The 12,875-nt window shown below is 34.0% G+C and overlaps 1 protein-coding gene across 1 annotated transcript in view; it reads left to right on the top strand.

Moving 5' to 3' along the window:
* ssp3 (SCAPER domain-containing protein short spindle 3) overlaps positions 1-12,875 on the top strand; it is a 62,528-nt gene that overhangs the window by 44,336 nt on the left and 5,317 nt on the right. Inside the window, exons 23-28 of the mRNA XM_089247746.1 lie at positions 957-1,189; positions 2,924-3,070; positions 4,674-4,911; positions 6,221-6,370; positions 7,490-7,681; positions 9,472-9,514. Of these exons, the coding sequence (XP_089103872.1) occupies positions 957-1,189; positions 2,924-3,070; positions 4,674-4,911; positions 6,221-6,370; positions 7,490-7,681; positions 9,472-9,514 (1,003 nt within the window). The remainder of the gene's footprint in view (positions 1-956; positions 1,190-2,923; positions 3,071-4,673; positions 4,912-6,220; positions 6,371-7,489; positions 7,682-9,471; positions 9,515-12,875) is intronic.

Below are 12,875 nucleotides of genomic sequence, written 5' to 3'. Positions count from 1 at the left end.
TATCAGAAGGTGTTGCATGTTTTCAGAAATTTGTTTTGCATGTTTTCAAAAGACATGCAAATTGGTGAGCAAACATTTCTGGGGAAGGGCTCAGAAAAATCACTTTTCCTGAGGGGCCGATGATGCAAGACAGTTCTGAGTGTGGATTATCTACAGCTTTTTTGCCTAAGGTTGGAATAAGGCTAAGTTACATTCTAATTTCCTAAAAAAAAAATTTTTTTTCAAAGATAGATGGTCTATGAATACCATTTAAGAGATATATCTTCACTCAGTTATGATGGTGATACAGATTGCTACCGGAATGCTAAGCAATTATGCAGTAGGGGTGGAGCTCACATTATGTTTCTATTTTTCTCATCAACATGCTATTTGTAATGTACATTGATTTGATATTTTGTTTACCAACCCGATTGTTAAAAAACTACTGCCAAACAAAAGCGTATAAACCATACTTCAGAATTTTAAACTCAAAGTTGTGGCAAAAATGGAAAGGGTCAGAAATTGTGAAGCAAGTAGGTTATTTGGTGTTGATGAATCAAACGTTAGGCTCTGGTGGAAAAGAAAACTCAGTTTGAGCCATCTGAGAAAAAAAGCAGAGCCAGTTGTCATGGGCTGGCTGCATGGCCAGCTTTGGAAGACGCTCTGTGTCTGACAATTCACCCGATTTGGAGGATTTCAAATTAATTAATTTATTCATTATATTTTATACTCATTTTTATTCATTTCAAATTTCAAAAAACTTTTTTGATGCCTTTTTTCATGTACTTTGAATTTGAAAGGTTAGTGGTAGTTTATTTTCTTGTATGATGTTCATGAACTGAGCAATTCTCATTGCAGTATTTCATTCATGGATTATATGCTACTGCTGCAGATTGTAAAACAACCCTTTTTTCTCAAAATAGCAAAATTTTCATTTGGGGATAATATGCTGATTATTGAATTTTTTTTTTTTTCAGACACTCATTCCAGATAACTTCAAGCAGGTCGTGTCTAACACAAACTCATCACCCTCCGGGAAATGCCTGCCAGTAGATGATGTTGCCAGTATGCTCATGCGTTTCTTAGCTGTAGTTTTAGATTTTCTTAGCAGAAAAAGGGTCAAAGATCCTGCTCTTCTTGAGTCTGTGAATAAATTTCTCCCGAAAAACCAAGAGGTAGAATTTTCACAAAGAATAAGTGAACTTATCAGGTAATTTTTTCTATGTGTGCTGCATTGAATTCAATATTGATTTGTTTATTGAGTTGACAGAACTTAATCTGATTTTATTCGCAAAAAAGTAAATTTAAGTGAAATTATTATTATTTGCTCAGTTTTATGTATCATTTCGTGCAATTTATTCCATCAGAGTAGTTTATTGAATTGAAAACTACTAAGTTAAATCTGTGGCATCGCAATTGCATCTGTACCTTTGGGCAGACAGTAGTTTCAGTGCATTACTTTGCTGAAAGACCTCATAATGCAATGAAACTTATATCACTAATAAAAAGGTGACACTTTGACACTGGTAACTAATAGACTACTCTAATCATAACTGAAACTGAATCGGATAATTCGGTGAAATTTGTTAATGCTGGAAGTGCAGTTTAACCCTTTGAGGGGCACTTTTTATTTGCTGCAAGATTTAATAAAATAACTTGATAACTGTAATGTCCAGGCCTTACAAATGTGAAATATGGTGAGAAATTTTTTTTGCATCCCTGAAAGGGAAGGTGGGGGTATACAAGGGTATATAAGGTTTAATACCCTTGTATACCATGATACTGATGAATTTTCAAGATGTTAGCTTTATATCAAAAGGATGAATATGGTAATAATTATATTTATCATTTCATTGGTGTAGATTAACAAAATGAAAATTTTCTAAGGTTATAAAAAATGTAACAAGAAATGTAGTACTTATTCTGATTCTATTTTGTATAATTTTTTATCAGCCAGTACTGAACATAAAAAAAATGTGTGAAATAAAATCATGAAGTACAGAAAGTGCTCTAAAATTATTCAATAAAAATTTGTATAAAAAATCTATTCATATTATTAATTTCTTCTAACTTATTTTTACAAATCATCAATTTTCTGAAAACATGCAACACTTTTCTGAAAACATGCAACACTTTTCTAATAAAAACACAGTGGCACTTTAAGTACTGCACATAGTACTTGTTACACTTTACTGGTAGGTAGATGTTACTTTTTGTCTTTTTCTTCAGAATAAGGGAAGGACACCAACCGCCCCAAAAACACATAATTCAGTCTCCCAACTTGCAAGCATGTCATATTATAGCCTAGCAACAAAAAAATGTCAGACTTCTTGCTTCTAAGTAAGGCGGGTTGGGAGGGGGGGGGGGGGTGTACCACTTAAAAACTTTGGGAAAAAATATAGAAATTACCAATAAAATTTTTCTTGGTTTTGGCAAATAAAAGAGTATGTAACTGAAAATTTTATGTTTTATCCAGGTTATCGATCACATTTTTTTGAAGATTACATCAGAAAAATCAAAAAAATTTTCATCTTTCTGTAACTAAAGTTTTTTCACATATAAAACAATAATAAAAAAAAGTAAATAATTTTGCGCTGCCATCTAACAGCTTTATTAACTCTTAGGAAACATTTTTTTTGCAAATCAACTTCCCCTAAACTCCCACCCAACTGAGGAAAAATTTTTTGAATTGCCCCTCTCTAGGGATTAAGTGTTTGAAAGTTCGAATATTTCTTTTAAATTAGAAACTATTTTGGGCCGTATTTCCTCGAAGAAAAATAATATTAAAGAGGGTTTATATAAGATAATTTTGGATTGAATACTGAATTGGACATTTATTGGAAAATATCGGGTTTTTTTTTGAATGATTCTTATTGAATAAAGTGATTTCCAAATTGTACTGTTTGAAAGGAAAATGACATTAACTAAAGGTTTCTCATTTCAGTTACATTGTGAGCATAGGCATCATTGAGAGGTTATCACAGTACTTCAGCAATGTGAGAGATACTGTGAAAAATCTGCCAGATGTTGCAACCTTTCTTCTACACGCAATCTCGTTCCTAATGTCTGTGATCAAGCTTTCGTCTGACAGGTAACCTGGATCCAAATTGTTGAAGCATTTTAATCTTCTTAAAAAAGTATAAATAATACTCAGTATATTTTATTTATGATATCAAATATTTCTGGATCAACGTTTCTCAAGCTAAGCTGCATGAAAAATTGTTTAATTGCTGTAATTGATACTCAGTAATATTCTTATTTGTGCAAATAACAATTATATCTTCATAATTTGGTAACCACATCTCATCAAGGAAAAAGGCATAATTTGCTGTCCCAAATATTGAGTATCGCTAATTGTGGCCAAAAAGTTCCATTTATGAAATTATTCAAATTATTGCTAAAATTGCTGAAGGGCAGGAAAATAAAGGACTGACATAGATCACAGTAAACAAGAATGTACAGTCAATCTTGGTGATTCAAAGTTCAAGAGGGACAACAAAAAAGTGTGAATTAACCAATTTATCAATATAAAATAACTATTTTCTCAATAAAAAATCAAAACTCTCTTAATAACTATAAAAATATATTGAATATTATCACTTACAACTATTTCAGTCTCCTCATTGTTGCAACTAGTGTTTGTGTAAAATGGAAATGATCACAAAAATGATTTCATTATGATAATGAAATTGATAATTTCATTATCATAATTCAATTTGTAAGCTCTGAAAGCTATCTTCATTCACTGTTTTGGTGAAGATGACAAATTCAAATGAGCTTCATTGAAAAAAAAACCAGCAATTTTGTGCAATGAAGTATAAATATAGTCAGAACGGACAAAAATAGAACAATGACATACAAAACACATAATCCACACTACTCGTACTGTAGAGAGTTTTTAGAGTTTTTAAGAATTTTAGAGTTTGAGTTAGATTTAGAATTTGAGTTCCGTGTTGTTTTTTAGACCAGAATGGATGTATGATGACTTGTGACTTATCAAACTATTTCAGACATTTGGTTCAGAGAGGTTGAGAAATGCTGCTCTAGATAATGTAATGTTTTTTACCCCTTTTTTCAAGTGCTGTGTGTTATATCATGCTATCACAAGTACAATATGTTTTGTAATACACCATCATAAAATGTATTCTGTTTGTGCTTTCTGTCAACAAAATTATTGAGCTTTACCACTGCTATGAGATAATTTTAGACTTAACTTTGCGCCTGTTTGTGAATGCCCCCACCTACATTTACTTTTTTCTGTACTCGTGAAATGAAAAACCATCACCAACATTTAGCAAATAAAAAATTCCTTACCCTGTCAACAGCATGTTAAGTGGGTAGAGGTGAATCAGTATTTTCCACTGTGTAATTTTAATGATGCTTTGTGCACCTTAATCAGATGTTGAAAGGTCTGAGTTTGATTTCAGAAACTTCTGAGCATCTTTTTTTTTCACATGTTTCCCAAACTCAGAAATTGACGTTCATTTCTTTGAAGTAACACGTTGGCCTACTGTTTCACAAATGCAAGTTGGATTCCCTTCACAAAGACAGACAGCACGGAAAACATTCATAAATATTTCATGTAAACAACAACAGCAAGAAGATAAAAAATATGGCAGCGGGTAATGAAAACATTCTGAAAGAACAATCATATATTGTGCTGTGAAAATCTTATTTTATCTTTTTTTTTGCAGCTACAATGATGTGTTCGAGCGGAAAAAGAGTGAAGACATAAATCAGTTGACAGCAACTCTAAAATTCACTGATCTGGCTGGTGTTGTGTCACTGTTGTATTGTATATTGTTGCATGATGGGACGCCGTCCTTTGGAGATGTTAAGCCATCAAAGCTACCAGATCACACTTTATTGCTCACACTTGCCAGCTTGAGGATGTTGAACCATTCTTCACTCTTGAATATATATGTCATTCAGGTGATTCACACAAATTTCTATTTTGTTATTTGTTTCATTTAATCAAACAGAAACAGGTATCTGAAACCTATGAATCAAATTTCTGAAATGCATTTTTAATGCATCAGTATCTAAATCAAGCATTGTGAATTTCATATCGATGAGTTTGTGAAATTTGAATTACTTTCTACAGTCAAACTTTTATGACTTGAATTTTTGTCATTTCAAAGTATGGGGAATTCTTGCAATAAAACAGCACCTTATACAGTGATACCTTGGCTAACCAATGCGTGGGATTACAAATTTTTTTGGCTAACAAAGATTTTTTTCTTTATTTTTCAGTCTCAGCTAACAAACATTTTCGTTGATATGGATGCACTTGCTAAATTTTCGCACCAATAATCATCAGAATCACTACCACTCTGGCCCGATTATTTCATGACCACCTTGGAATTTTTTTCCAAATGTGCCTCCCTTTCTAAAAGTTCTTGAACTATCTCATATAAAATGAAAGATTCAGTCAATAGAAAATGCATTAAAAATAAAGGAGCTGACACATAATCACAAATGTGTGAAGATACCTATGAACTCGACTGGGTTTTTGATTGCGTTCATAGTGTAAAATAAAAAGATCTTCATTACCCCATCTTCATGTAAATTATCATCCAATTTTGAAGCTGTTCATTTTAGGCTTTGGTCAGTTTTTGCCTTTTTTATAGTGCTTCTTGGTGTTTTAAAAATACTTATCTTTAAATTTTGGCATATTTCTGGAATGAATTAAACTTTCCCATGGAAACCTGTGCAGCCAGCTCACCATGACATGCTCCAAATAAAGGTTGGCACTTTCAGAACCACTGTTATAAAAGACAAGTGAAAATTACATAGCATTTTTGGATTGAAGTTTTTCCTCCTGTTTCAGAATTTGAAAACATATAAACAAAATTTTCTGTTGTTGGAATGATAAATAAATAAATATATATATATTGGGGAATTGCTCATATATCTCTTTCTCTAATGTTATATTGCCCACAGAACATTTTAAAAAAAACCACTTTCTTTCATGGATAACCTGCATAATATGCACAGAAAATTATGTTGAATTGAAGTTCACTAACAATGTATTCTAGTTAGGATCTCTATGTTTTAGCAAAAAGAAGTTAATTCACTATTTTCAAATTGTAACTCACATTTTGTTCTTGAATGCCTCTCAGTACATTTCCTATGTTCTAAGTCGGAATTGTATGCAATAAATATTGAATGTTGAATAGTACCGTAGTTCTAATGAGCCAGCTGATATTGTCTCAATCACATCAATTTAATTTTTTTTCAGGGAATACTTGGTAGTGAAGGCATTTCCTTGCAGCTGCGACACATTACCAACTATCTACTTTGGTATTGTAGTCACCACAAATCTATAGATTTACTTCATGAAACTATCCTTTTAGTTGGGTATTTCACTGTTATGAACTTGGATAACCAAGTAAGCGTTATTGACTTACTCCATTTATTTAAAATCTGTTATAATATTTTGCATTCCTGTTCACAAGTTATCATGCCTTTCTTAAAATACAGTGAAAGTCTGTTATAACGAGTACTGTTTATAATAAAAATTCACTATTACAAGTGATTGTCAAGAAGCTAAAGTTAAAGATGAAAAAATATCAGTTTAAACATTCTAAACAACGATTGTTGGCCATGTAATAAAAACATTAGTATGTTAGTATAGAAAAAAATATCAGAGTAACATTATTAGTATAGAAAAAAAATTATATCATTAGTTTAGTTCGTTTTTGCAAATAAATGCTTTTTTTTTTTCTTTGAAGATGAACCAAAACATTGGTTAACCAAAAGCATTCTAGTCGGCCAATTCACAAAGCAGTGAATTGGGCGACTGTGAATTTCATGGCTATGAAAAGTGGTTGGAACAAGAAGAATGTAAGGCTTTCCGATTGCTGTCTTTAAAACGTTTGGGAGATTTAGCAGCAAAAAACGAGTCTCAAGACTCATTTTGGACTTCTTTTTCTAAACTGTAGGCCTACTTTAATGGTCATTTTGAACTTGTAAAACTAGGCTAGTCAGTTCTCTGTGTTATTTGTAAGAAGTGTGATACAAAATGTATATAGTTTTATGTTTAATATCATTGTTTCTTTGTTTCATATTGCTCATATGACACTAGTACACTTTTTTCCATGAGTGATCAATTATCTGAACAATCAGTTTTCCAAACATCCCCAGTTCCCAATTGTTTCGGATAATTGATGCTCTACTGTATGTACGATATTTGAATGCAGTTTATCTGAATGGGAATAACATATATACAGTCGATCCCCCTTATAACATTTTACCGCTTATTTTCATGGTCTCAACCCTAACAAATTTTCATTAAGATTTCTTGTTTAAGGCATTTTCCCGCCTACGTTTTTTCATGTCAGGTTTTCGAAAATGGTATAAGCGGGATCGACTGTACTTGTATACATTTCTGCTACTTCTTGATATTTTTTAGTCTTTTATTATGTAAGTATTAACTAATTGAATGCTTATATTCATCCATTACTAGTGTAGAGGAAGAAAAAGTGTGATACTGAGTTTTTTCTTTCAGACGTTCATACAGTCCGGTCAACAGCCAACAGTATTGAAACAACTGTGTGATCTGCCTTTCATCTACTTCAGTAATCCTGAACTGACAGATATCCTATTTCCTACGTTCATCTCCTGTTGCTTCCTCAACGATCACAATAAAAATTTCCTGTTACAAGAAATGTCAATAGAGCTTCTCTGCAATTACTTGGAGGTATTTCATTCCCGTCACCTTGTTCAAGTTGTCGTTAATTTCCAGTCATTAAGTTGTTTTCACGAGCTTGCATAAGTGATGATTATATAACTCATCTCACATTCATTCATAAGTTTTAAATTTTTACTCTGGTTGGGTTGGTGCCAAGGGCTCTGGCTGTGAGAGGTATTGTTGGTACATGATCTATATCAGTTTCCCAAAGTGGGCGATGTAATGGTCCCGGGGGTGATAGAAGCTGCAGATTTAACATTAGAGCCTATGTTTTCATTTGAGTTGGGGGCGATTAAAGAAAAAAAATCTGATGAAGGGGGCGATGAAACAAAATTTTTGGGAAACTATGATCTATATTGTCACCTTATAATGAAAGCCTTGTACATCGAAAATCCCCAACTTTACTGAATGAGCAAAAAAAGGATGGGGTGTGAATAACTCACAAAAGGGGTTAATTTTTTTTTTTTCTGTATAGAGAGCAGATTCTTTTTAAATTTTTTTTTCAAAAGCTGTAATTGGTGAGATATGATGTTCTCAATCTAAAACTACCAAAAAGTCATTTAAAAAAAAAAGATGTACAAGGTTTTCATTATAAAGTGACAATATGTCTAATTCAGTGGTTTTCAACCAGGGGTTCTTAGAGAGATTCCAGGGAGGCCCATGAGCTTGAATGAGAAAATAATTTATTGTTTTTACATTATTATATGCTGTAAAGGTGCACTGGCGTCATCTTATTAGCAAAGAGGCGGGAGGGGGGTGGGGGTGCTAGCCTGCACAAAGGGTCCATGATGGAATATAAAAAGTTTGGTCTAATTGGAATCACAGAAACGGCATAAAAAATCTATACACAGTCATTCAGAATAAACTCCAAACTGTTTATCTCATTCTAATCAAACCTATCAGAGTATGAAATGAGACTAGACACATTTCTGCTACTTGTAATCGATCATATTTACTTCTGTAATATATATATATATCTATACGGCAGTGTAAATAGCATATTCATCGGCTCACAACAGGGCCCCCTTGAAGTTGGAAAATAATCTATAAACTGATGTACTCATCATGTTGAGTGGATTGATACTTTTTTTTTGGAAATGCCTTTAATGCATAGGCTCACCTGGGCACTGCCCGGGAAGTGTGAGGGTCTTGGTGCATGGAAACCTTAGGTGAACTTACATAGATGTTTACCATCAATTGTATTCAACTTATAGGGATCTCAGTGCATTGCTTGGCCCAGTGAGTCTCCATGCTGCAACGATCTCTGTTTTTGTGGGCTGGATGACTCTTACAAACTGCAAAAATTTATCTGCATATAACCCGATCGCCCCAAAAAACATGTAAATCTAAATATCTTCCAATTTAATATACAACAATATAGGAACAAATTTTGAAGCAAAAAATACTTGACTTATGCACGAGTACATACAGAAGTTGTAAAGGAGAATTATTTCTATCGCATAAATGCTGCAAGTGCATTTACTTAATCTTCAAGCTACAAATATAGAGTCAAATTGGAAGGTATTTAGAGGGGGATTAACTCAACCTTTACAGAAACAGTAGATAACACTCTAACGGATGTCTATCAGCTGCTGTACTAACTGACGGAGCCAGTCAATAATGTGCATGGGTGATGCTGTGAAATTCAGCACAGGATTATGTGTACTAGTGTTTCTGGCTGGTGTATTTGGACAAGCATAATCCCAACTTTTTTTTATAATTTCATCAGAATTTTCAGCACAAAATACATGCTTTGAAAATGATATATATGTTTCATGTGGATTTTTTATTTGTTACAGAAATATCTCTTGGATTGGTATACTATAAGCCAGAGAAAGAGTGGTAAGTTTGTTTATTTATTTATTTTCATATCGCATCAAGATGCTATGAGGTAGAAAGATATTTGAAATAAAAAGTATTCGAGACTTGAAAGGTTTTTGCTAAAAAAAGGTATTTATAGGATGGTTATATATAAATAAACTGACGCTACTCAGACGTACATAGCACCCATTCTGACAGAGGTGTTTTGATGGAACTTGGTGTATAGGATATATGGACCATGGCAGGGAAAGAAACACTTAATAAAAAAATAGTAAAATTTTTTACCACCAGATGGGCACTTTTTTATCATATGTATCTTTTTCCCACGGTCCAAATAATCTATATACCAAGTTCACGAAATTCAATGAAATACATCCACCACAACAAACGCTACATAGGTCGGAGTAGTGTCAGTTTAATTATACAGACACTACTCTGACCCAGTGTTTGCCAATACGCATCTAAATGCATAATTTATGAATCAAAATTCAATTTTACTCCTCAAAATTTCATTTAAAAGTGAAAATACTGCTTCAAGTTTTATGTGATTATTTTTTTTGTAAAATAATTATTTCTGCTTCCTTGAAAAAAATACCCTACTTTTTGTAAAATTACCCTACTTTTTGTAAAATTACCCCTTAAAATTTTGTATAAAAGGGAAAAATTACTCTTCAAAATTATTTTTTTGTATAACAGTGCTCTGACCTATGTAGCACCCGTTGTAATGGACATATTTCATATTGAAACTTGGTATATATATTATTTAGACAGAGGTGGGGGATAACTGCGATAAAATAGCACCACTTTTACACCTGGTTGTCAAAAATTAAACTATTTTTAGAAAATTGAATCTTTCTTTTCGTTATGGTGCATATATCCTGTTTCTTAAAAATACCTCCATCAGAATGGGCACTACATACATCTGAGTAGTGTCAGTTTATTAAGAACCATCCTGTATAGGCTCCATTTTTATAAAATTTTAGAAAAAACAATTTAAAAATTTTTATTTTCAAGTTGTGAAATTTTTTCTTTCTTCAGTTATTTCAGGCTTTGGGGCTAACTATTGTACTAATAGAAACGATGTCATAAGTTCCAGGCCAGGGTGTAGACATTTTGTTAGCTTTTCATCAACTACAACCCAAATTCAAAACAACAGCAATGCGTAAAAAATGCTGAATATGCAGTTAAACTCAGTTATAATGACATAAAAGATTCCACAGAATAATGCTGTTATAACTGAGGTGTTCTTACAACTGAGGTTGATGTTTCAAGACATTTTTTGATGGAAAATTTTTCATCACGTGCAATCACAAACTTAGCAAGAAATTATGATTAAGGTGGTTATTTTATTGAGAAAAATACAGGAAATTGAGATAATAAATACAGGAAATCGCTGATTTTCTCACCAAAAATGGTTCCAGTTGTCTGCAATATTGACAAATAATGCTTATAAATAACCATTGGTAGGAAGTAAAGTGCTACAGCAAAAATGTATTTATGAAAAAAAAACATGACAAATGTACACTGCTCAAAACAATTAGAGGAGCACATGGTTTTAACAAAATTACGCGAAGATGTATACCGATAAGTAACATAAAATGAATCATCCATAATTTAAAGCCTAGCAGGAAACGGAAGAAGAAAACTTCATATGCAAATCAAAGTTCATGACGTCAAAAACCAGAAAAAGGAGATAAGGGCAGAAATCGGGATGTTGCAGAAACGTCTGTTTTACTGCCGTAACTGTGAAATTCGATTGCGCAGTATCTTTTTTTGAGACAAGGTGACTTGAGGATGTCTCAACAACGTGATTTACCGGAATCCATGGCATGGCGTGTTATAGGCAGACTGGAATCCGGGCAAACACAACGTAGTTGACGCTGTTGGAGTCGCCAGAAGTGTTGTTGCAAGGCTATGGAATCGATTCCAAGAAACAGGAAATGTTAGACGTCGACCAGGGCAAGGTCGGCCACGCGCCACTACACAACTGATGACCGGTATATACGGTTAACAGCCCGTCGAAACAGAACAGAGTATGCTACGCAGCTGCAAAGACGGTTGCTCTTGGCAACAGGACGAAGGGTGTCCAGCCAAACAGTACGTAATCAGCTTCATGAGGGAGGGCTCTATGCACGTAGGCCAATGGTCTGCATTCTGTTGACCCCACGCCACCGTGCGGCCCGAAGAAGATGGGCTGCTGAACATCGAGATTGGGAGCAACATGATTGGAGCCAAGTGCTGTTTACAGATGAGTCCCGATTCAGTCTGGAGTGTGACACCCGACATGTTCTGATATGGAGGGACAGGGGCACTCGAAATAACCCCGCATTCGTTTGTGAAAGGTCACAATACAGACGAGCTGGTTGGATGGTATGGGGTGGAATCAGCACAGGCGGACGTACAGACCTGCATATCATTCGGAATGGCACTTTGACGGCCCGAAGGTATGCAGACGAGATATTGCGACCTCATGTCATCCCTTACGCTGGAGCCATTGGAAATTCCTTTGTTTTCCAGGATGATAATGCCCGACCGCATAGAGCTCGTCTGGTGGAGAACATGCTTGAAGCTGAAACAATACAGCGTATGGAATGGCCAGCGTGCTCTCCTGACCTGAATCCAATCGAGCATGTTTGGGACATGCTCGGACGACGCATTGCTGCGCGACCAAGGCCGCCTGTTACTGTCCGAGACTTGCAGATTGCACTTCTTGAGGAGTGGAACAATATTCCCCAAAGTCTGATCGATAACCTCATCGCATCCATGGCAAACAGGTGTGCAGCAGTCTTAGCTGTTCGAGGAGACCACACGCCCTATTAAAACTCATGCATCATGTCTAAACAGTACTTTTTTTTATCGTTTACGTGTAACCAAATTGTTGCCCTAAATAATCTTTTCATGTTTTTTCCATGTTTTCAAAGAATTAAAGCTTAATTCCAAATTTTTTTACGTTTTTTTTTCTGTATTGCGCATTGATATGCGTGTACTATCCATTGTATGCCAATACGTGGCTGTCTCACACGGTTTTCTTCACTTTTTTGCTTGCTCCCCTACTTGTTTTGAGTAGTGTATAAGATGAACACTTGATCTTTTTGTCATATTCATTAGTACATAATTTATAAATTACGCAAATTATCTTCATTCAAAATTTTATTAAAAGTTATATGAATTTGAAGCTCCATTGAAAAAATGAAAAGTATTACATATTTATAAAAAAAATTGAGAAGGGAAAATATACGGAACATTTAGGTGAAAAAAAAAGGAGAGCCAAACATGTAATTGTCAAGTATTAAATATAACAGAAGACAAACATTTTATGATGAGCTTTTATTCTCAGAATTTCTTGAGAAAACCCCTTAAAAAACTAAAGCAGAAGTGCCAA

Source organism: Pholcus phalangioides, unplaced genomic scaffold, assembly GCF_987345545.1.
Source record: "Pholcus phalangioides strain wild (caught in Gottingen) unplaced genomic scaffold, Ppha-v1.0 ptg000018l_1, whole genome shotgun sequence".
Classification (NCBI taxonomy): Eukaryota; Metazoa; Arthropoda; class Arachnida; order Araneae; family Pholcidae; genus Pholcus; species Pholcus phalangioides.
Note: the sequence above shows the minus strand (reverse complement) of the source record. Positions and strands in the feature narration are given on the sequence as shown.